General features: G+C 38.9%; 1 protein-coding gene across 1 annotated transcript in view; it reads right to left on the reverse strand.

Annotated features, from left to right (window-relative positions):
- Window positions 1-18,172: 18,172 nt before the first annotated feature.
- FGL1 (fibrinogen like 1) overlaps window positions 18,173-25,892 on the reverse strand; it is a 45,830-nt gene continuing 38,110 nt past the window's right edge. Inside the window, exons 7-9 of the mRNA XM_019032784.3 lie at window positions 22,681-22,769; window positions 22,313-22,500; window positions 18,173-18,535 (exon numbers count right to left, since the gene is read on the reverse strand). Coding sequence (XP_018888329.1) covers window positions 18,376-18,535; window positions 22,313-22,500; window positions 22,681-22,769 — 437 coding nt within the window. The 3' untranslated portion in view covers window positions 18,173-18,375. The remainder of the gene's footprint in view (window positions 18,536-22,312; window positions 22,501-22,680; window positions 22,770-25,892) is intronic.

The following is a 25,892-nucleotide window of genomic DNA, read 5'->3' on the forward strand; positions in this document are numbered from 1 at the left end:
CAGCCTCAGTTAAGTCTGCCCTGCCATGATACTCTTATCAACTCAACAAGCAGTTTACTTTGTCTTTTAGATAGCTCGGATTCTTTGGAGGATCTTTCTAATTTTAGCCAAAATTAATATACTCACAGTTTCCATCTATTATGTATTTTCATTTATTAATTTACTCTTGAAGTCTTATGGAATAAATGTTATACATCTTTCCATTAAAAGCCCTCCAGATATTTGCTGACTGCTAGCATGTTTCTTCTGGAGTCCTCTCTGGATATTCCAGTCTAGCTAAATATTACTCATCTTCTCCAATGTGGATGGTCTGTTCTGAATGAGCTATGATTTCTTAATATCCTTTTAATGTTGGTCCCAAATTGAACCCAATACTCCACATATAGTTGGGTAAGTCCAAAGTAGTTACTACCTGTGTCTACTATTCTAGCTTCTAGATAGTTATACTTCTATTAGTGAACTCTGAGATCATATTAGCTTATTTTTGGTAGCTACGTCATATTTGTGAAAACGATTGTATTAATTCTGTCCAAATGACTTTTTCCATGCCCTAAGACAGACCTAACTAGCAGCTTATTCTTTGGAGTTTCCACAGCATTTTGTATGGATTGCTATTGTAAAACAAAACCCAAAAATTTATCTACAGTTATACACTGCATCAGAACATCTTGGTCAATGGTGGACCGCATACACAATGGTGGTCCCATAAGATTATAATACTATATTTTTACTGTACTCTTTCTATGTTTGGATATATTTAGATTCATAAATACTTATCATTGTGTTACAATTTCCTACAGTATTCCGTACAGTAAATGTTGTACAGGTTTGTACCCATCTAGATTTGTGTAAGTATACTCTACGATGTTCACACAACAGCAAAATCCCCTAATGATGCATTTCCTAGAATATGTCCCTGTTGTTAAGTGATACATGACTGTATATTATAATATTGTGTTTTTATTCTAACTATTTTATTGTGTTCTTGCATTTGACTATGAACTCTGCATAGGTAAATTTTTCATTATTTTATTGTAGTGACTAATAACCCATCTGTTACTCAAAACACGTTTGTCAAATAAATGTTGAACTAATCCCTTGATAGAGCATTTTAAGGTAACTAGTTAACAAAGACCACTGCACCATAATGTCATATGAAAATTCTGATATCAGAGGCCCACAGAGATTGATAGCCCCATCTCCTTTTCTAGAGTCCTACTTATACCTAAACCATCCAGCTAAAGGTTTGTATAACGGAGGTCTAATGGACTTCAGGAAAGGGGATTATTAAACCCAGTAGCTTAGTCAAGTGCATGCCCTATGTACGCCTCTAACTATACAACCATTGGAAGTATTATGCAAGAGTGTGGCTAGATCACTTTGCAGTCAGCACTCACCATGGCAAAGCAATCAGCTTTAGAAGACAGAGGCCATGTGCGAGCCTGTTCCAAGGAAACCTGATCCTGGAAACTTGCAGTGAATTTGGCTGCCTTGGCAGTGACATCTCATCTGGCAGCCTGGAACAGGAAAACTTATTTAGAGAACAAACATGCCTTTTAGGAGCTCGCAATGAGTCCGATCTTAAACTGAAAACTAGAGGCCTAGGAGATTATGGTTCTGTTTATGTTGTTTGTGTTTTACATATGCTGCGTATCCTCCCTTAAGTGGTCTTTGGTTAATACATATTCCTGGCTAACAGTTGCTGTATTGAACACAGAGGAACAGACACACCTCTAGACCTTCATTCTTCTGGATTTTGCAAACCCGATAGTCAATTTCCAGCTCAGCTTTGATAGTAATATTTCCAAATGATAAGGAACAGGAAATGTCGCAACAAGGTCTCCTGACAATGAGGTCCTGTGTGCCTAGGTTTTGTAGAACATACTGAAAAAGTAGGTGGCCATGTCTTTGATATGCTTTACAAGGTGCATCCAACTACAGTCTCCTTCCTTTCTGCCCAATAATTCCCATCAGTGAGCTTAGGCCCAAAATCAATAAAGCTGTTTTTTATAAACTATTATTAAAGGGCATTTCCACTACCTGAGAAGGAAGGGAAGACGTTCTAGCTCACCCTTATTAGCACCGTAGGAGGCACTGGTGAATCAACACCTGAAAATGTACAAGTCCCAGACAATCGGTGCTCAGAGGGAGAGCGGGCAGTGACTGAACTTGGCCCCAGGCCCACCTATGAAGCCTCCTGAAGACACTGAACAGCCTGATGCAGAGAATGCCAAGTACTGGAGGGGAGGACGCAAAGGTTCCAGACCAAGCTCAGGGGTGTCCCAGTGCGCTGGCCAGCATCTCAGGGAGGAAGGGGTAAAGGAAGGAAAAGAAGCCTAGATTCACCTACAATTTGATCTGTGAGGAGTGTTGTTTATGAGCGGCATCCTTTGCAAATATAGCTTTGGAGGGAAAACAAATGCATGCTATAAATTCCCAGTAACATCCTGCCTGAGGTAGACTCAGTCACTCTGTAAGACCCCACTGTGCAGACAGGGAAAAGAGACACAACTGCAGCTGATTCTGCAAACAGTGGCCACAGTGTCCTACCAAGATGCCAGAACAGAGGTCACAGCCACCCTCTAAAGGACCTCGGGTCTGGCACCCACCCCCTCGCTACCGCCTTCTTGCCAAACTCATAAACACCCAAGCTGGAAAAAGCTGACAATGTATCTTCCTCTCCCACCCCTGTTGGAACTTTCTTGGATGAACCACTTCATAAACTTTCCCCCTCATGCAGAGGAAGACTTCTTATATATTTTTTTCTCTTACTTTAGGAAATTTGAACAAAATATTTTTTTCAGGTAAAATATACAAATATTTATTTTTAAATATTTGCATGTCAAAATACACTCAGGCCCAGAAAGTACTCTTAATGGGAGACTCATCAGATCTTGGTATTGAAGGCTCTGTGTTTCGGCAGGTTTTATTTATGGTTATAGAAAAAAAAAAGGAGTAACTGAAAATGAAAATGGTTGAATAGACTGCCCCACAATTTATCAATTTCTTTCTTTTATTTTCTTTTTGCTCTGGGCCTGAGACCAGCATGTAAAAGTTTTAGCTTCTAAATAGACTCTTTCAGGAAGATTTGGATGCTGATGAAGACGGTGTAAAGAAAAGTGGGGTACCACCCTAACTTGAGCTTTTTTTTTTTTGAGACAGAGTCTCACTCTATTGCTCAGGCTGGAGTGCAGTTGTGCTATCTTGGCTCACTGCAACCTCCACCTCTTGGGTTCAAGCGATTCTTTTGCCTCAGACTCCTGAGTAAATGGGGTTACAGACACCCACCACCATGCCCGGCTAATTTTTGTAGTTTTAGTCGAGATGGGGTTTCATGATGTTGGCCAGGCTGGTCTCGAACTCCTGACCTCAAGTGATCTGCCCACCTGGGCCTCTCAAAGTGCTGGGATTACAGGCATGAGCCACTGCGCCCAGCCACTTGTGCTTTGATTAACATTATTTTCCTGTGAAACAAATTAAAGTGATCAATGAGCTCCAGGGATTCGTTTTTAATTAAATGATGAAGCAGCTGGCATTCATGCCTCTTGGCAGGTAGTACAGCCTGGGCTTCCTGACTGGAGGAATGAGAGTGGGGAACTTACCAGCTGTCTAAGCGTGTTGGTTCCAGGTAAATGATACTTATCAGGCTGTTGAAGAATTTAGGGAGCACACCTGATAGATAAATCTGCACACAGCTTTATTGAATTACTCTTTTCTTGCTCTGTTTGAGAAAACTGTATGAGAATATAAATCCAAACTTTTCACATAAACTTTTATCGCTTTTAGGTTTGTTCAGAAAGATTGTCCTTGAACTGAAATGAATACATCAAAACTGCTCAGCTTCTCTGAATGGGAAGTATTGAGAAATGATCTGTAAACTTTGGGGTGAATCAGATTTATTTATGGAAATTTTTAAAAATGAAGCAGCCCAGGCTTAAAACTTGGTATGAAAACCAGCCTTGAGAGTAAAATACCCAGTTCCTCCAAACTCCTAGTTCCTCTGCGTTACTTATCCTACCACGTGGTGACTCACATACAAACTATATACGGATGTTCTTTGAACCTGGATTTCAAAAGATCTGTATTCAGAAAGAATTCTCAATCACATTCACCATATTCCTAATAGACTCCAAAAGTTCTCCGAGTTTTCTTTTTCCCAATCCTGCTGATCTCTGAGTCAACATGGAGCGCCCTTGTTAAAATTTTATTTTAATTTGGCATTGCTTTATTTTGCATAATCATTGTCTATGTAAAAGTCTATCTGCTTCTGACTTTTCAGAAAGAGATTATTTTATAGAAAGTGTTATTTATTTCCTATCTGTTCAACATGAGTAAATGTATGAGGACATTAAGATTCTTTCAAACACAATTATTAACATAGGACACAAGTTGAAAGGGATTGGTGATTTTCCACCCCAAAGCGACTTCCTGTAGTTTCAAATGTAACTTCTCTGTAACTAGGGAAGCATGAGCTATTTTTAAGCTTTTTTTTTTTTTTTAAAATAGTGATTAAAAAGCTAGTATTCTCTATAAAGGATTTGCTTTGAAGAACATACGATTCCTAAGAATGTCAATTAGTTGGTCACCAGAAAGGACAGAGAAGGCTTTATAGCTAGCAGACTTTTTTAAGGTTTCATTTTACAATTCAGGAGCTCTGTGTTCTAATACCACTCAACTATCAAAAGATGCTGTAGGTGGAATAAAGGAGGGAAGTAAAAGAGATGAAACAGCTGGCATATGTTAGCCAGCTTTAAGAGCTCCAAAATTACCCGGTATTCTAGAAAATTATGACGTGCGTGATCATTCTCTCTGGGAGAGAAGCTGCAGCAGAAAGCAAACAGTGACGTAGTATGCAACAAAGGGGCATCTGTGTGGCACCCTGAAGAAAAATATCAAATTACCCCCATATCTAGACAGTCTGGGTAAGGTTATCATCTTCTAATAAACGTAAAATTCTAGTTCTTCTAAGATATGCTCCTGGCCCCGTTCCAATTACTGTATGACCTTGGAGAAATGTCTTTTGAAGTGTTTCTGTGTCTGTAAAACCTGGATAATAATACTGTCTGTCCCAGATGGTTGGAATTGTATGAATTAATTAGTTCAAGCTGGAAAGGTCTTTGATAATGTTAAGTGCTGAATATTGTTATTATTATAGATACAGGTGGAGGCAATGGTGCACAGCACATCTATAATTAGAAAGGCCTAGGAACTGAAAGTCGTGCCAACACCGCGGGAGTTAAGGAGACAATACCTTGTGTCATTTTCTCCCAAGACTCAGTCAGCTTGCTATGATGGAATACTTAATTCGCTCTTATCCTCTTCGAAAGGTTGAAGCTTGTCTTGGACTTGCCAACCAAGCAACATAGTTTTTACCGGGTGTATGTGCTTTTTCAGGCAGTGTTTTGAATGAAGTGCTGACATTTATTAGAACACAGGATACAGTCTTGGGTTTACAACGCTTGTTAATTGTTCTGAGTCAAGAGACCAAGAAATTCCATTACCAGAAACACCTGTCATCTGAAAAAAATGCAGATTTTTTTTTTTTTTTTTTTTTTTGGAGACAGGGTCTCACTGTCTTGCCCAGGCTGACATGCGGTGGAACAATCATAGCTCGCTGCAGCCTCAAACTCCTGGGCTCAAGTGATCCTCCTTCTTCGGCCTCTCAAGTACTCTCAGGACTACAGATGCACACCACCATATCCAGCTAATTTTTTTTTTTATTGTTTTTGTAGAAATGGGGTTCTTGCTTTGTTGGCCAGGCTGGCGTCAAACTCCTTGCCTCAAGCTGTCCTCCTTCCTTGGCCTCCCAAAGCACTGGGATTACAGGTGTGAGCCACCACACCTGGCCAGAAATGTTCTTGAGCTATAAAATGAAGAAGAGATCTAACCTTCTTTTAGAGATTAAAAGGCTTTCTTTTTTCATAAACAAACTGCAAAGTGTTATGTGGAATCAAAATACATAAAATAGGCTGGGCGCAGTGGCTCACACCTGTAATTGCAGCACTTTGGGGGTGGATCACCTGAGGTCAGGAGTTCGAGACCAGCCTGACCAATATGGTGAAACCCTGTCTCTCCTAAAATTACAAAAATTACCCAGGCGTGGTGGCGTGTGCCTGTAGCCACAACTACTTGGGAGACTGAGACAGGAGAATTGCTTGAACCCGGGAGGTGGAGGTTGCAGTGAGCTGAGATCGCACCACTGCACTCCAGCTTGGGGAACAGAGCAAGACTCTATCTCAAATAAACAACAACAGCTACAAAACAAAAACAATGTAAAATAGGTTAAAAACTGAGCTGTGCTGAATAAAAGGAAAAAGGGAAAGATTTTCCTTGAGTTTGCAATAACCCGGAGGAATATTGTCAGAATCTAAGGCTCCCCTGAGCCCACTGGACCATACCATGTCTAAACCAATTTTTAATACCTCATTTTTTGAGTATTCTAAATACCAGCAACATTTAAAACCTGCACTGCTGGGCTCTTCTGGAAGATATAGTTTACCCAGACTGACAATTTATTTCATATGCTATCTCCTCTGGAAAACCTTCTCTGACCATCTCCTCTCATCTTACAAGCTCAACTATTGGTGAAAGTCACACAGCACTCCAATTTCCCATTTCAAATTCCTTTGTTATCTTCTTCTCTATCATCATCATCATAGCAAATATTTATGAAATACTTATGTGCCAAGCATGGTATTATCCCATTTAGTCCTCTCAACACTACCATGGGATAGTTATAATATTATTCATATTTTAGAGATGAGAATATTCAACACAGAGATGTAAAAGAATTGACCACCTAGGAAATGGTGAAGGCAAAAGGTAAACCCCAAAGAGCTTGACTCAAATCTTCTTGGGCAATAGCAAAACCCAAGATCATCTTGTTTATCACTCAGTGTAGAGTAACTGCCTGTGTGTTTACTTGTCTTTCTCCAAAACCAGACCTGTCGGTTTCTTGAGAGCAGGAACTCTGTTATGCTCACGGCTACATCACTGTGACCTTATACAGCACCTAACACACAGTAGTTCTTCTTTTTTTCCCCATAGGCTTTGGGGGAACAGGTGGTGTTTGGTTACATGAGTAAGCTCTTCAGTGGTGATTTGTGAGATTTTGGTGCACCCATCACCCAAGCAGTATACACTATATCCGATGTGTAGTCTTTTATCCCTCATTCCCCCTTCTACCCTTTTTCTCAAGTCCCCGAAGTCCATTGTATCATTCTTATGCCTTTGCATCCTCATGCCTTAGCTCCCAGTTATGAGTGAGAACATACTATGTTTGGTTTTCCATTCCTGAGTTATTTCACTTAGACTAATGGTCTCCATTTCCATCCAGGTTGTTGCAAATGCCATTATTTCATTCCTTTTTTTTTTTTTTTTTTTGAGACGGAGTCTTGCTTTGTCACCCAGGCTGGAGTGCAGTGGCGCGATCTCGGCTCACTGCAAGCTCCGCTTCCCGGGTTCACACCATTCTCCTGCCTCAGCCTCCCGAGTAGCTGGGACTACAGGTGCCTGCCACCACGCCCGGCTAATTTTTTGTATTTTTAGTAGAGACAGGGTTTCACTATTAGCCAGGATGGTCTCGATCTCCTGACCTCGTGATCCGCCTGCCTCGGCCTCCCAAAGTGCTGGGATTACAGGTGTGAGCCACCACGCCCGGCCTATTTCATTCCTTTTTATGGCTGAATAGTATTCCATGGTATATATACATATATATATATACCACAATTTCTTTATCCACTCATTGATAGCAATCACACTCCTGGGATTGATAGTAGCTGTGTGGATTAATACTGGGTATCTGCCCAGAGGAAAAGAAGTCATCATATGAAAACAATACTTGCACACAGAGTAGTTCTTAATAATTGTTAAATTATCAAACTGGCAGCATGTTTCCTTCAAAGGATAAAACAATTTGCCTAGGGTTATTCAAAAGAGTAAAATATTAAATAAATTAGAGTTATGGTTGAATACAGTTTAAAATGATGAAAAAATTTGAAAAGTAATTTCTAAAAGAAAACACTAATCTTTGAACATTTGGGATGAGGCTACTTTGGTGGCCAAGCCTAAATTCTTATTCCGCCCAAGAAAGTCAAATTGACACAACATTTGGGAGAGGTATTCAGCAATTCCACTTCTGCAAGTTTATCTTATAAATAATTCAGAAAACAAAATAAAATTATTGTGTAGAAATATATTTATTACAACATTGTTATAACAAACAATTGGAAATAGCCTAAATATTTAAAAAATAATTAAAAGATTTTTGAATGGTCAACAATCAGAAGAAGAACCTTATTATAATTTTTTTTTTTTTTTTTGGGACAGAGTCTCGCTTTGTCACCCAGGCTGGAGTGCAGTGGCGCGATCTCAGCTCACTGTACGCTCCACCTCCCGGGTTCACACCCTTTATGATAATATTTTATAGAAACTTCAAAATTATGTATGAAAATATATTTTAATAACTTGTGGATATAGTTAACTCACGGTACTGCATTAAGTAAAAGAAGGAAAATGCAATCCTACATTATATAGGATTAAATGTATTTAACGTACATATTAAATACATTTCCCTAACTATTGTTAGCAAAGCAAAAGAAAAAAACCGAAGAATAACCTCCAAAGGGTAACATGGGTTAGCTCTGGTTGATGAGTAGTTTTTGCTTTTCCCCCCCTTAAACATTTCTGCATTTTAAATTTTTCTACAAGAACATGTCGTGATCAGATGAAAAATAAACTATGTGGTTTTTTTAAGTGTTATTAAAGAGCAGCCATCTGGTATCACAAGATCAGTTAGGTTAGATTTAGGAAACTCATATGAAATAAAAAAAAACCTTTAGAGGAACAAACTTGGTTGTTTAATTCCTAGAGGCAAACTGCATGCCACTGTGTGTCACATAGTGTATCACGTACACACAGTCAGTTCCCCAAGTATCAGGAGTTAAGAAGATGCATTTATTGAAATAAGAATTGATATGATGTCCATGTTAGTCTTATTTTATTCTACAATTGTTTCTGCTAATATTGGAAGTTTTTGGCTGGGGGTGGTGGCTCACACCTGTAATCCCAGCACTTTGGGAGTCCAAGGTGGGCAGATCATTTGAGGTCAAGAGTTCAAGACCAGCCTGGCCAACATGGTGAAACCCCATCTCTACTAAAAATACAAAAAATTAGCCAGGCGGGGTGGCATGTGCCTGTAGTCCCAGCTACTCAGGAGGCTGAGACAGGAGAATTGCTTGAACCCAGGAGGTGGAGGTTGCAATGAGCTGAGATCATACCACTGCACTGCAGCCTGGACAACAGAGCAAGACTCTGTCTCAAAAAACAAACAAAAAATTTTTGAATTTGGGTGGTGAGGTAAATATCTGGGCTCGTGACCATATTAAATGCATAATTGTTGCTTATAATTTCATTTATCTCTTTTCAGTCAGATTCAATATGACCTACTATGTTGCCAGACACAGTGCTAGATGCTTTTTCACTGTATCTCATAATTCAACTCACATAACAACTTTTTCCAGCCAGTTTTAATGTCCACACTTGACAGATGAGGAAACTAACTTTCAGAGAAGTGATCATTCCAAATTCAAGTTGTTTGTTGGGCTGTGAATGCTGATCTTCAGCACCTGAGAATCTTTTGATAGTATCAGAAGTAGACCATTTATCCTATTAGAAAACTAAAAAGCAACAAACATATTTATTTAAAAAATTTACAAATGGTAAACAAATTAATAATAAAAACAATTCTCATTTTTAAAGGTGGAATAGTCTCTAGGGCTTAGTAACTGGAAAAACAGTAGTTGAATCTCCATCCAAAATTATGTTCTCATAGCCAGACATGATGCCACACACCTGTAGTCCCAGCTACTCAGGAGGCTGAGGTGGGAGGATCACTGAACCCCAGGACTTTGAGGCTGCGGTGAGCTATGATTGTGCCACTGCACTCCAACCTGGGCAACAAAGCAGGACCGTGTCTCTAAATAAATAAATAAATAAATAAATAAATAAATATAATTATTGTTTCCTATCTGTTTTTTATTTCTATCATATCAGTTCCTTCTATAGAGTTTGATGATTGGCACATACTGTAATGTGTGAGCAAATCGCATAGTCTTATGGCACAATGCGTGCCCAACATAGAATTCTTCTAGACTGTATTCAAACCTACATAAAAAGAAATGAATACAAACAAGCCATGCATGCACAACCAGAAACGTATAATTTCACTAATCCATAGCCACAAGGACTTGTCAAAACCAAGCTGGTCTATGTGTGAATGTGTGTGTGTGTCTGCAAATTTTAAGGAACATGTGTATGATGAGGTTAGAAGCCACCATTCAAAAATCTCTTTTGAAAGACATACGCAGCTGGGCGTGGTGACTCACGCTTGTAGTCCCAGCACTTTGGGAGGCTGGGGTGGGTGGATCACGAGGTCAGGAGATCGAGACCATGGTGAAACCCTGTCTCTACTAAAAATATTTTTTAAAAAAATTAGCCGGGCTTGGTGGTGGGCGCCTGTAGTCCCAGCTACTGGGAGAGGCTGAGGCGGGAGAATGGCATAAACCTGGGAGGCAGAGCTTGCAGTGAGCTGAGATCACGCCACTGCACTCCAGCCTGGGTGACAGAGCGAGACTCCGTCTTAAAAAAAAAAAAGAAAAGGAAGACATACATGCAGCCAACAAATATATGAACAAATCCTCAACATCACTAATCATCAGAGAAATGCAAATCAAAACCACAATGACATATCATCTGACATTAGTCAGGATGACTATTGTTAAAAAGATTTAAAAAAACAGATGTTCATTATATCGAAAAGATAATTGCATACGTATGGTTATCACAGCACAATGCATAGTTGCAAAGATATGGAACCAAGCTAAGTGCCCATCAATTGATGAGTAGATAAAGAAAATGTGGCATATATACACTGTGGAATACTACTCATACTACCCGGCCATAAAAAAGAAAGAAATAATATCTTTTATGGCAACTTGGATGGAGCTGGAGGCTAGTATTGCAAGTGAGGTAACTTGGGAATGGAAAACCAAACACCGTATGCTCTTGGTTATAAGTAGGAGCTAAGCTATAGGTAGGCAAAGGGACATAGGGTGGTATAATGGCCCTTGGAGACTCAGAAGTGGGGAGAGTGGAAGGGGATTGAGGGATATTGGGTACAACGTACACTACTCAGGTGATGGCTGCACTAAAACTCAGAATTCAGCACTATGCAATTCATCCATGCAACCAAAAACCACTTGTACCCCAAAAGCTATTGCATTGTGTATATATATATATAATGTGTGTGTGTGTGTGTGTGTATGTATGTATATATCTAAAACACAACGGATGTTGATGAGGCTGTGGAGAAAAGGGAGCACTTATACAATTTTGGTAGGAATATAAATTAGCTAATCCACTGTGGATAACAGTAAGCAGTTTGGAGATTTATTTCTTTTCCCTTTTTTTTTTTTTTTTTGAGACAGAGTCTTACTCTGTTGCCCAGGCTGGAGTGCAGTGGCATGGTCTCGGTTCACTGCAATCTCCGCCTCCTGGGTTCAAGCAATTATCCTGCTTCAGCCTCCTGAGTAACTGAGATTACCACACCTGGCTAATTTTTGTATTTTAGTGGAAATGGGGTTTCATCATGTTGTCCAGGCTAGTCTTGAATTCCTGATCTCAGGTGATTCACTCGCCTCAGCCTTCCAAAATGCTGAGATTACAGGTGTGAGTCACTCACTGTGCCTAGCCTACAGTTTGGAGATTTCTTAAAGAATTTGAAATATAACTACCATTCAAGCCAGTAATCCCACTGCTGGGTATATATCCAAAGGAAAATAAATCATTCTACAAAAAAGACACAGGCACTCATATATTCATCACAGCACTATTCACAATAGCAAAGACATGGAACCAACCCGGATGCCCATCAATGATAGACTATGTAAAGAAAATTGGTACATGTACACTATGCAATACTACACAGCCATAAAAAGGAATGAAATTATGTCATTTGCAGCAATGTGGATGCAGCTGGAGGCCATTGTCCTAAGCAAATTAAAGCAGGAACAGAAAACCAAATACCACGTATCCTCATTCATAAGTGGGAGCTGCACACATTGAATATATATGGACATAAAGATGGCAAAGATAGACAGTGGTGACTACTAGAGGAGGGAGGGTTGGAAAACTACATATTAGGTACTCTTCTCACTACCTGGGTAATGGGACCATTCATACACCAACCCTCAGTGACATGCAATTTACCCATGTAACAAACCTGCATGTGTACCCCCAGAAGCTAAAATAAAAGTTGAAAAAAATCTCTTTGGAACCCCTTACAAGAGAATGAATGAAAGACGAAAGAATATTTAGCCTTTTTCTAATAAGCCGGATAAATCTATTTTGACATGATTTTACAATAGCTGTCCCTCTTTGTATCGACATCTGGGGCTTACAATAGCCTCAGTATTGTTCTATAAATGGCATTTTAAAAAGGAAACATCTCCCCTGTAGGGTGTAAGTTCTTCAAAGGCAAACCATGTTTATGTATGCTGTATCTGCAACACTTAGCACTGTGTTTGATAAATGGTTTACTTTTTTAACTGTTGGACCGGATTTTTTTTTTTTTTTTTTTTTTTTTTTGAGATGGAGTTTCACTCCTCTCACCTAGGCTGGAGTGCAATGGCGGCTCGGCTCACTGCAACCTCTGCCTCCCAGATGCAAGAGATTCTCCTGCCTTAGCCTCCCAAGCAGCTGGGATTACAGGCACCCGCCACCACGCCCAGCTAATTTTTGTACTTTTAGTAGAGACGGGGTTTTGTCATGTTGGCCAGGCTGGTTTAGAACTCCTGACCTCAGGTGATCCAGCTGTGTCGGCCTCCCAAAATGCTGGGATTACAGGCGTGAGCCACTGCACCCAGCCTGGATATATTTTTTAAAAAAGAAAAGTATATCTAGTTTTTTAAAAACATTAATTCACTCAATAGTCACATCTATTCACTCAATAGTCACATCTAAACAGACATATACTATCTATGCAGATTGTAGGCACGCCGTATACAGGTTGGATGAAAATTCTTTGGCATTACTGTTCAAATAAAACTATAAGACAAGCTGGTAACGAGAGCAATATATGTAATTTTAAAATTTCTGTCTTTCTTTCTTTTTTCTTTTTTTTTTTTTGAGGCTATCTTGCTCTGTCATTCAGGCTGGTGTGCAGTGGCATGGTCTCAGCCCACTGCAACCTCCACCTCCCAGGTTCAAGCGATTCTCATGCCTCAGGGTCCAGAGTTATAGGTGTGCCCCACCACACCCTGCTAATTTTTGTGTTTTTAGTACAGACGGGTTTTCGCCATGTTGACCAGGCTGGTCTCAAACTCCTGACCTCAAGTGGTCTGGCCACCTCGGCCTCCCAAAGTGTTGAGTTTACAGGCATGAGCCACCGCGTCTGGCCAATATATATAATTTTAAAGTGTCTAATAATGGCATTTAAAAAGTACAAATACAGAGGTCTAATTAGTTTTAGTAATATATTTTATTTAGCCTCATCCATCCAAAGTATTATTTAACAATGTAATCAACATAAAAATTATTCTTATTTGTGGAGGTATTTTCTCTTTTTCTGGTACACTGTGTCTTCAAAATCTATTGTGTGTTTTATACTTATAGCTCATCTGAATAAGGACTAGCCTTATTTCAAGTAAGCAGGAGTCACATGTGATTGGTGGCTGCCGTATTCACAGCGCAGCTTGATAGCAGTTTAGCTTCAGGATTTTTGTTTTTGTTTTTGAAATGAACTAAATTGCCAAACCTACATGTAATATACCAGATACACTCATGTCCTTAATGTTATTTGATTTGTTTCTTTAGGATGAACAACCTATTTTATTCACTTTGTTTATATAAAAAGTATTATTCTTAAATATGTACTATGCACATATGATAAAACATTTCACAACATTAAATGGTAGGAAATATAAAAAGGAGTGTCCTTTCATTGCGTCTCCAAGCCCAGTCCCCTGAGGTAACCACTATCACACATACATGCAGATTTTTTCCACATATATATGAGATATGTACATCTTTTTTAAGTATCAATGAGGATATAACTTACTTTTCATAGTCCTGATAAAATACCAACAGAAACTTTGCTATGTGCATAAGATTATGTAGGATATCTTCATGTGTCAATTCTTTTTTTTTTTTTTTTTTTTTTTTGAGGTAGAGTCTTACGCTGTCACCCAAGCTGGAGTGCAATGGCACAATCTCGGCTCACTGCAACCTCCACCTCCCGGGTTCAAGTGATTCTCCTGCCTCAGCCCCCCGAGCAGCTGGGATTACAAGCGTGTGCCACCACGCCCGGCTAATTTTTGTATTTTTAGTAGAGACGGGGTTTCACCATGTTGACCAGGCTGGTCTCGAACTCCTGACCTCAGGTGATCCAACCGCCTTGGCCTCCCAAAGTACTGGGATTACAGGCGTGAGCCACTGCGCCAGGCCCTTGTAAATTCTTTACTAGCAATGAGGAAAGAAAAAGCAAAAGTAAGCATCTGGGATCTTAAATTTGATACTATTTTTAGACACTGATTTTGTAGGATCCAATATTTTGATATTCATAGAAATAACCAGTGGCCATAAGTTCTGTAATATCAAATGAAGTAGCACTCTTCTATGAACTATACACTTTACATTCATTATATGGTTTCTTTTTTTACTTATTGCCTCTATCAGTCAGTCAACGAACATTCGAGATCCTGTCATGTGTCAGACACTGTGAGGAGAGCTGGAGATAAGACTGTCAACAAGATGAATGCAGCCTCTAAAATAAAGAGTTTGTAATCCAGTGGATTCTCTGTTCATGCTTCTTGCACTTTCTCTACACTTTGCTCTATCAAAAAAAAAAATTCAAAACACTCACGAGTTTGTTGACCTTAAAGTGGAATCAGCTGATACAAATTAAAAGCATTTTGCATTTCAAAAAGTGATAAAGTCTAATAAATAGCTCACTAATGGTGAAATTTCAGAGACATTTATTTTAGGCTGGGGTCTTCCTAATTCAGAAAAAATCAGTCCAGTTTCCCTATTTTACATCCAAACTCCTCAAATGACCAATCTATATTCTCTCTCTCTTTTTTATTTTTTGGATGAGTCTCTCACTCTGTCGCCCAGGCTGGAGTGTAGTGGCACAGTCTCGGCTCCCTGCAACCTCCACCTCCCCAGTTCAAGCGATTCTTCTGCCTCAGCCTCCCACGTAGCTGGGACTACAGGTATGCATCATGATGCCCAGCTAATTTTTGTATTTTTAGTAGAGATTGGGTTTCACCATGTTGGCCAGGCTGGTCTCAGACTCCTGACCTCAAGTGATCCACCCACCTAGGCTTCCCAAAGTGTTGGGATTACAAGCGTGAGCCAGTGCTCCAGGCCCCAATCTATTCTCTCTAACTGCTTTTATTTCCTGGCCTAGAGCTCCCTACCATTCCACTGACATGGATTTAATAACACAAATAACATTATCACTAAGTCCAAAGATCTTTCATTAGAACTTCTTCTCTTCCATTATTTTATGGCATTTTAAATTTTTACAATCAGTCCTTCTGCATTGAAAAACTATTATACTGAGGTTTGACGCCATAAGTTGTTTAGCTCCCGTCCCACTTCTCTGTGGAATCATTTTTTTTTCTCCTTTAAAAGCTTTTCTTCTTTTGATCTCCTAATTGTGTGAGTTCTTCAGGCTACTACTTGAGCAATTAAGCCCATATTTAAAATTGTCACTGATGATCCATTATTTATAGCTTACCAACGTGTGTTTTATGGAACACTGTTCCCACAAGACCACATTGAAAAACAATCAAGAACCCTGGCAAACATTTCTCCTTTGCCTGCACATTCTATAGAGATCATAAAAATAAATATTCTTTCTCCTGATCATACTTCCAGACAGAGTGAACATATGATACAATTCTGACCAACGAGGCACAAACTGAAGTCTGTTGACCCTTCGCTTTTCTTACTGCTTTTAACACGAACTCAAAGTAGGAACTGTGGTAGACAATTTGCAATTTTGAAGGATGGGCTAAATGAAGTGCAGGGACATCAGCCTCCATGCTGCACTGAACATAGGTCAGCAACCGCTTACCTCCTGAGTTCTCACTACGTAAGATGAAGAAATCTTTATTTGTCTGGACTTCCATAGTCAGGCGATTTATACCTCGCACCACAACATACTCGTACTTAGATATAAAAATGCTACATACTACATGTCCTTCTTGGAGCTTCAGAACGCACATTAGAAAAATTAGAGAACTGAGAAATTCCCAAGAGAAGAAACCTGTGGAATTCTGCTGAATTTGTCATCTCCTAAATTTACTTGATCAAGAAGCCCTTTTCTTCTTTCTGTTCTAAACTACCAATGTCTCACAGAACTATGGCTCTCTAGCTTTTTGCTTTTCAAAGTGTAATTTCTAGACCAGCAGTATCTGCATCGTCTGGAAACTTCTTAGAAAACCCAAATATTAGGCCACATCCTGGAAGCAGAGTTACATTTTAACAGGATCTTCAGTCGGTTTGTATGACACTAAAGACTGAGAAGTGCCGCTTGGGAAACACTGATTTAGAGAATAAAGTACAACTAACCTTAATATCCTTATATGGCCTATGATTTCAAAGGCCTCTATATCATTACTGTCCCTTAATGCCTACTTCACAAGTCATCACACCTAGTTCTTATTGAATGCTTACTTTGTGCGAGGCACTATCCTAAGTGCTATAGTTTTATAATTCTCAAAGCACCCCTATGAGGCAGGTACTATTGTAATCGTTACCTTGTAGATGAGATAGCTAGGGCTCAGAGAAGTTAAGTTGCCTACCCAACGTGACATAGCCATTAAGTGGCAGAATCCTTGGCTTAAGGATTTAAGGATCACTCAACTATATTGGCTTTCTAACCTTTTGTTCCCAAGCACTTTCCTGCTCTGTGTACTTTACACACATGATTCCCTCTGCCTGCAATTTCTCCCCACGTACACCTTGTTAAAAGGTCTCAGCTCAAAAAGTCAGTTGTTCTGGGAAGCTTTTCTGATCTCCTACCCCAAAGCCAGGTCAGATCCTCCTGGTAAACATTCCCCAGGCACATATCTTTACTTCATACATATCAGCTTTTATAATTATGTATATTTTGTGATTCTATGATTAGTGTATGTGTTTACCAAAAAACTAAGCTCCGTGTGGGCTTTAACTGTATCCTCTGTGCCTGACACATAGTTGGCACACAAATATTTTTTAGAGTATCTTTTTTTTTTTTTTTTTCCAGAGATGGCTTCTCACTTTGTTGGCCAGGTCGGAGTGCACGTTGGCACGATCTCAGCTCACTACAACCTCTGCTTCCTGGGTTCAAGCAATTCTCCTGCCTCAGCCTCCCAAGTAGCTGGGATTACAGGCTCACACCACCACGCCCAGCTAATTTTTGCATTTTTAGTCGAGATGGGTTTTCATCATGTTGGCCAGGCTGGTCTCAGACTCCTGGCCTCAAGTGATCCGCCTGCCTCAGCCTCCCAGAGTGCTGGGATTACAGGCGTGAGCCACCGTGCCCAGCCTTTTGGAGTATCTTTTACTCTTATTTGAAATGTTCTCTCCCTATTCTGCACCAATCCAAGTTCTATCCAGAAGAAGCTATAGGATGGTGGCAAGATATTTGATTTAGCATCAGAAGACTCGGATTTGAGGCCTTGTTCCCCTGCTTTGTAACTTGGAGCAGTCACAAAAACTCAGACCCACTGATTCTCAGCTCTGTTAAATGGACATAATAATAACCTCACAGGATTGGCATAAGAATTAAAATGAGCCCCGTGAGAGAAGTGTATAACCTACATAAACTTCCTAAAAATACGAGTAGCGTTTTGTAGTGATTAAGATCCTGGGTTGTGCTTAAAAGTTTCCACTCTGTAATCCAAAACCTGAGTTCAAATCCCAACTCATAATATTTATTGTCTCTGCGATTGATTCGGCAATCCATTATTTGCTGGATTTTGTCATGTGTTTTGCCAATTGCATTCATAATTTATTATGCATTTATGCTTGTATCTCCTAAGTCATGGTATATAATCCATGCTTTTTTATGTTTTGTCTGACATAAGCTCTTATCAGGGCCCTTTGCACACAGGGATTCAATAAATATTAACACAATCTACATTTATTTGGTGAATATTGCATATCTGCTGTACTAAAAGCACATTAAGTAACAAAGGCAAGTGAGAAGAATGAAAAGCAGTACTCACAACGGTTATCATGATTGCGCATGGATATGTTCAGAATGAGTATTTTTCAAATCACTTTAAACAAAGCTGAATTGCAGAAACGAAAGCCCAACCTCAACAATTAAATTACATTTGGAATAAAATCATTTGGCCTAATTTTCATAACCACAGATTTCAGAGAATACCACCACCCATGCCAGGTGTACCAGACAATCCCATTGTCTGTTTTAGCCGTGTAGGGGCCGCTGTAGTATACACCATTCAGGTTTGCAGAGTGACACCTAGTGGAAGGGGGAAAAAAAAAGAAAACAACAATCAGACTGGAAAAATATTGTTCAGAATCCCTTTTATTTTGCTACAAATACTCAAAACTTTTGAACTATGAGTTCTGCCATTTTTCAGACAAGTAAATATTTACTAGTTTCCAAAAGCTGAGAAATTTCTACAACAGATGGCTATTGTATTTTATTTTTTATTTTTTAATTTTTTTAATAATAGAGACAGTGTCTCACTATGTTGCCCTGGCTGGTCTCCAACTCCTGAGCTCAAGCAATCCTCCTACCTCAGCCTTCCAAAATGCTGGGATAACAGGTGTGAGCCACCGTGCCTGGCCTCAGAGATGGGTATTTTAAACTGCTGAGTTTTACTGCCATAACAAAGCTGAAAATACAACCCGGGCCACTCACAGTGCCTTGAAAAATAAGCATTTCAATTTTCGATTGTCTTTAAACAAAAAATTAAAACAAGCAAACAAAAACGCATCCTTGTAACCTCCAGCCTTACAACCTCCTGACTCAGAACAGTGTTAATTTCATACTTAGCAAGAGCTAAGGTGAGTGTCAGCAAAGCAAGGCGTGGGCAAGGTGCTCTCCTACTGGCTTTCCTGGATACTTTGCACTCACATGTTCGTTCCTCTGCTGCTAAGACTTAGCTTTCATAATTCAAACTCCCTATCTCCCCTTCTTGAAATTGCTAGCATATCAATTATTTTAATCTCAAGGGTAAGCAAACAAACCTAAACCACCATTTAAAGTTTTGCCACCCATCAACCAATAATCATTTTTTCCTAGTTGCTGAGTTAATTTTTTACATATATTGCACCAATCTAGATAAGCTGGTTAGGTTATCGACAATATAAAAATGTTTCTTTCCTCCTTTGGAGTCTGTAAATTTTGTCCTTGATATGTATAATTTACATGTAAGAGTATGCAATAAGTTTATGTGTGTTGTTATGAAATTAATTACCATATACTTCTTTATTGATACACTTAATGAAAAGATGTCAGAATTAGGATAGAAGAACATTCACAAGAGGTAGTTCTGAACATCTATGGAAAAACCCAAATTACTGAATCAAAAAAGCATATAATCTACCCATAAAGGCTGAGTGGCTGGCTTGAATCACTTATCAGCTTAATGATTCACTCCTACTGAGCGTTCTCGAAGTCCTCCTAACTTAAATGGACGTAATTAATTGAAAATATGTATGTCAAGTCTGCAAATGTCAAAGCCTACTGTGTTTTTAAAACAGCATGGAAAGTAATGTTAAAAAAGAAAATACTGTAAATTGAGTCTCCAGAATATATATTTTGGCATATATTTGTCTATCTAGAGACATCTGCTAACTATATTTTTATATTTGGTCTATGATTTGAATCCCATTAGGAAACTGACTCTGTGATGAACATAAGAAACCTTCACTATTCTGAGACCAGTTTTCTAGCATCCTTTAGTTTTTAGAACAGCCTGGATTTGAAACTAGGTTAGGGGATGATTGGGGCTTCCTTGGTGAAGAAGTGGCTGTGAGCACTCACGTGAAATGCTACACTAACAAAGAAAAGACATCAACACGCAGTGATTGGTTTGCTATGTGGAAAAAGAACATCTTATAGGTGGGTAATATTTATGAAGTGCCAACATTTCATGTAAATTAGAAGAACTATGGGACAGAAAAAAAGCAACAGTAAGAAGGAAGAAAAGATGATAGTCGAACTCACTAATAGTAGGCATGGTAGAAGTAGCACCAAGTTTCTAAAACAATCTACTTTCTCTCCCTTAATGCCTACTGATTTTCTGATTGCACAGCCTTATCAACCCCCTTTGATTCCAAGGATAACGTGGGCTCTGTGGCCGGCTCCATCTAATGAACAGCCTTTCTTTGTGCTCCCTGAACCCATATCCTTAAAGTCAGGTAAATCATTCCTTTGCTCACATTAATATACATGGTAGTTTTCATTCAGATGCCTTAGAAGCCAGTCAGCTGGATAAAGTAACTGGTTTTGATCTCAGGATACTATTAGTAATTATTTCTGTATATGGAATTCTTTCAAAATCAAACATTGGTGATGCTTGCAGATGACTTCATGAATTACACGTAAGTTTTATGTCATGCTGACTTAGAAGAACAAGTGGGAAAGAAAGGAGGAGTAGGAACAGGTGAAGAAGATGGTTTTTAAAATAACAGGAAAACCACTAAGGAAAACACCATCACCACCTTCAATTTGCAAAGCAGGAGAGTGAAATTTGTTTCTCTCCTTCACACTGCTGGAAATACTCCAGTTCCTTTATAAATGATCAAATCTTAAATGGACTCAAATGTTTTTTTAAAAAAGCAAAATATAGAAAAGATGACTATTTTTACAACAGCAGTAGTACTCCCTTATCTTCAGGGCATACGTTCCAAGACCCCTAGTGGATGCCTGAAACTACAGATAATACCAAATTCTATAAATTGATACTATGCTTTTTCAGTCTGATAACCGAAACAGCTACGAAGTGAGTAACGAGCAAATAAAGAAAATAAAATTTACCAAACTGAAAGACATGATATAGATTCAAAAGAACCACTGAGTACCCACTGTAGTAAACAAAAAGAAGACCACGACAGTGTATGTCACTGTAAAATTTCAGAACGCTAGGGGGAAAAGTCTTTTGGGTGTAGGAAGGAAAAAAACCATCTATAGTAGTTCTCTGTTTTTTCCTATAATATACATACCTATGATAAAGTTAATTTATACATTAGACACAGTAAGAGATTAACAACAACTAATAATAAAAGATTGTGATTATATAACAATATGTCAGCATTACAGCTCTTGTGCTTTGGGACCATTATTAAATCAAATAAGCATGATTCGAACACGAGCACTATGAAACTCCAACACTGGATCTGATAACTCAGACTTCTACTAAGTGTCTTGGGGCAGGGAGGGCTTTCAGCGTGGACAAAGGGGTGACCCACCTCCTGGGCAGAAAGAATCCAATGGTGTGAATCTCTGCTCAGAATGACATGCAATTTAAAACTTATGAATTCGGCAGGGTGCGGTGGCTCACACTTTGGGAGGCCGGGGTAGGTGGATCACATGAGGCCAGGAGTTCGAGACCTGCCTGGGCAACATGGCAAAACCCCATCTCTACCAAAAATACAAAAATTAGCCCATGTACTCCAGAAATATATAAAATATTTTGTATCAGTAAAAAAAGAAGCAACTATATACAATCAAAAACGGAATGAATTTGCTGATAAAGTAACATGAATGTATTTAGTCAGAGGGTAGAATTAGGTTTGTGGATTATTGTAAAGCAAATTTCTGTATTGGGAGAGGCTTAGACTCAATGAATTAATGAAAGCCATAGTGATTGAAAAGTAGTACTATACAGAAACATTACAGCAATAACGGTGGCTCTTTTGTGTGATATGGTCAGGTGAAGAACTAGTTGGTTATAAGGATGCCAAATAGTCTCCATATATATACATGCTCTCTCTTTCTTTGTGTGAATTTGTGGCCTTCTATTTATAACTCATCCATAATTCAGTTTGCAAATGATCTTTGTAAAAGTAATAATTTGTTTCTATGACATTTAAACTTTACTAATGTACACAACGAACAAATCCTCAAAACGACTTCATTGCTGAAGAATTCTAATGAGAATGATTACTTAATAATACTAATATTATAAATAAAGACTAAGATTACCATACATATTATATTGATAATTAATGTCTATCAGTGAGATATCATCAACTCCATTACAACTATGCTCATAAGACATCAAACCTGTTAAACCACCAGCCAGACTGATCTTCCTCTGCGCAGTTCCCTTCATAGTTGTCATGATCTCTGTCCCACGTGCTGAATTTCATTCTTTGGTGACTAGCCCACCACTGCACCTCAGGATGAAAATTCCCCGCAAGGGAATCTCCAGCTGTTCCAGAATATTCCCCAACATTCAACTCGTAGAAATTCTAAAGAAAAGGAGCATTTCAGCTGTCAGTGGAGTTCCTCTATGACCATTTTAAAATTAAGTTTATTTCATAAACAAAAGAACAGGTTCTATTGTATATTTTTATTTCCACTGACTCCAGGGTTATATTGCACATTTTAAGCATTTATTCACAGTTTTACTTATTAGAAAATTGTAGTACCTTTTCATCTCCAACTTTGAAATTCTTATATTGTGCATAACGGCTATTTTTTTCAAAATCTGCAAGGTCGATTTTTAAAGTGTAGTCTTCTAAAAAAGAAACAAGCAATTATAATTTTTAAAAATGTGTGACATGACACGGACTACTGCGGTTTAAAAATAATTCACAGCTCTATTTTAATTTTACCATTTCCCTTGGCCAAGAATCAGTTTTCAAAGATTAAACAGTGACTCCTTTGTATTTATAATGAACATTTTATCGTGTAATTTATTTGAAAAAAATGATGGATACAATATTAAATTTAAAAAATGTCTACTAGATCTCTCAGAGGTAAAACCTAGTGCAATTCACTGAATAATGAACAACAGAAAAAATAAGTGATTACTTAAAGCAATCTAACAATGAAAGGATCGACGTTTTATGTTTAATAGTTTCTCCTCTTTTTCTTGATTTCAATAAGAATGTTGATCTTGAATATAAATGGTGGCTATTAATGACATTGTGTAATCTCTAGTAGCTGAGCCACTAGGTTTGTAAAATGTAGTTGCCATTGCCTGCATATGCCTGAACTTGGTTATTTTCCTGATAGCATAAAAGATCAGCCAGGAAACCCTTTAAGAATAATTTGAGGAAGAAATATGAATCCTAATTGTTATCTGAAAACCTTCGTTTGATACTGGCTTATAAGATCAAGAGACTTAGCATCAAAGTTTGTAGAGTGGATGTCATTGGAAGAGAATTTCAGAGACAATAAGGAAACATTCTTGAGAAACGCTGTACCACCAACATTCTCAATGGCAGCGATGATGATAATTACTGGAAAATATACTAACATTAATGACTCTGAGTAAAAAGGTATTTCTGAAGAGCTGATATCTACATGTAAAAGCATTTTAAGAATACAATGGGCCCGGGGCGGTGGCTCACGCCTGTAATCCCAGCACTTTGGGAGGCTGAGGTGGGCGGATCACGAGGTCAGGAGATAAGAGACCATCCTGGCTAACACTGTGAAACCCCGTCTCTACTAAAAAATACAAAAAATTAGCCGGGCTTGGTGGCGGGCACCTGTAGTCCCAGCTACTTGGGAGGCTGAGGCAGGAGAATGGCGTGAACCCAGAAGGCAGAGCTTGCAGTGAGCCAAGATTGCTCCACTGCACTCCAGCCTGGGCGACAGAGAGAGACTCCGTCACAAAAAAAAAACAAAAAAACAAAAAAAAAGAATACAATGTATTGGGTATATATTATCTTTTATATATGCTAAAGAATGATATATGATGACAAAAAATCTCTAAACATTAAAGATATACTTTAATGACTGTAAAAACTCTAGGCGATAAAAGAGTATTATGTTTTTAAAATGATTAAAATAATTGCTACCTTCAAGTAATCTTTTTTTTCCCATTGTTTGGAAATAACAAAGACTATTCCTTTTTCAGAAACAGAACTCTTGTCAGGGGCACCAAATGTTATAAATCAAATTATTAGATCACATATGTTCTATCCTCCTACTTTGATAAATAAGATATAACAATGACCTGTAAGTTCAGGTTAGAATTTAGAGCCTCACTTTCCTTGGAGTTTCAAGCCAGACCATGGAGGCACTGGGAAAGAGAGTCCCTGAATAGTCCTATCACCTAGGCCCCATCTCTGGTTGGCCTCTTCTCTCTTTCCATCCCCATCTCCATCACTTATAGCAAGGGGCTTTGGATCCACTTGTGGACATCCCAGGCTGCATATCCAAGTTCTATTCACACCCAAGTTGGGTGGATTACAAGGTCAGGAGATCGAGACCATCCTGGCCAACATGCTGAAACCCTGTCTCTATTAAAAATACAAAAATTAGCTGGGCATGGTGGCACCTGCCTGTAATCCCAGCTACTCAGGAGGCTGAGGCAGGAGAACTGCTTGAACCCGGGAGGCGGAGGTTGCAGTGAGTCGAGATCGCGCCACTGCACTCCAGCCTGGCTACAGAGTGAGACTCTGTCTCAAAAAAAAAAAAGCCATTTTTTAGCCTCCCCTCAAGCTTAAGGGTGCACACACCAGCAGCAGAAGAGGACAGACAAGAGAACAGCCTGAAGGAGTCCTATAAACAAACTCAAGGCTGTTGGGGCAGGGAATGCTGGATTCCTCACTACTGGAGTCCCTTTAAGAGGGGATGCGGGCCTCTCTTGGGCTTGTTGATTTAGCACCACAATTTCCTTGCCCCAGGGAGCTCTCTCAAGGTAGTAAAGGTCACAGGAGAAAAGACTGTAGAGTGTATAAGAGCAGCAAGGCAGGCTAAGTCAACTGTCTTTAAAAATATTCTATTACAGACGAGATGCGGTGGTTCATACCTGTAATTCAAGCACTTTGGGAGGCTAAGGCATGCAGATCACTTGAAGCCAGGAGTTTGAGACCATCCTGGTCAGCACGGTGAGACCACTGTCTCTACTAAAAATACAAAAATTAGCTGGGTGTGGTGGTGTGCGCCTATAATCCCAGCTACGCAGGAGGCTGAGGCATGAGAATTGCTTGAGCCAAGAGTCAGCGGTTTTAGTGAGCCAAGGCTGTGCCACTGCACTCCAGCTTGGGCAACAGAGCAAAAATCTGTTTCAAAAAAAAAAAAAAAAAACCAAAAAAAAACTTCTATTATAACAGAGACATAAAGTCTCAATTTTTTGGCTAACATTGAAATGTCTCTTTGTTCAATAAGTAAACAAATTACATTTACCATTTCGAAATCAATTTTATTGCCACTACTTCTAGTTGAGATTTATGTAGTGGGGATAAAGCTATTCTCAGAGGTAATTCATTAGCCGTAATGCTCTCATAATTAAAGAATGCAGAGTCAAAAACACTGCCTATTGTCTGGATTGATGGGATACGTGGTTGGGGGCCCAGGAACTGAAAAATACGTTTTTTCTGCAATGAGATTAGCCAGCCTGAGTACCAAGTTGATATATGAAAAGGAACAGGTTTGTTGGCAAAGTTCCTCTGGGCAAATATGTACATCATAATAACTTAAAAAATAATACGTTTGAATTTCATATATTTAGAAAGAGCCAAGGGTTACTGCTCTGGGGTTTTCATAGTTTCAATAAGAAACCAGATAAATATCAATGTGCAAATGAAACAGAAGTTGGTATGGCAAATTTTATATATCTGGCATAAAACACTTAAAACTAGAATAATAGATATGTTGAAGGAAAGGAAGCATTATATAAATTTAGAGA

Source organism: Gorilla gorilla, chromosome 7, assembly GCF_029281585.2.
Source record: "Gorilla gorilla gorilla isolate KB3781 chromosome 7, NHGRI_mGorGor1-v2.1_pri, whole genome shotgun sequence".
NCBI classification, from domain to species: Eukaryota; Metazoa; Chordata; class Mammalia; order Primates; family Hominidae; genus Gorilla; species Gorilla gorilla.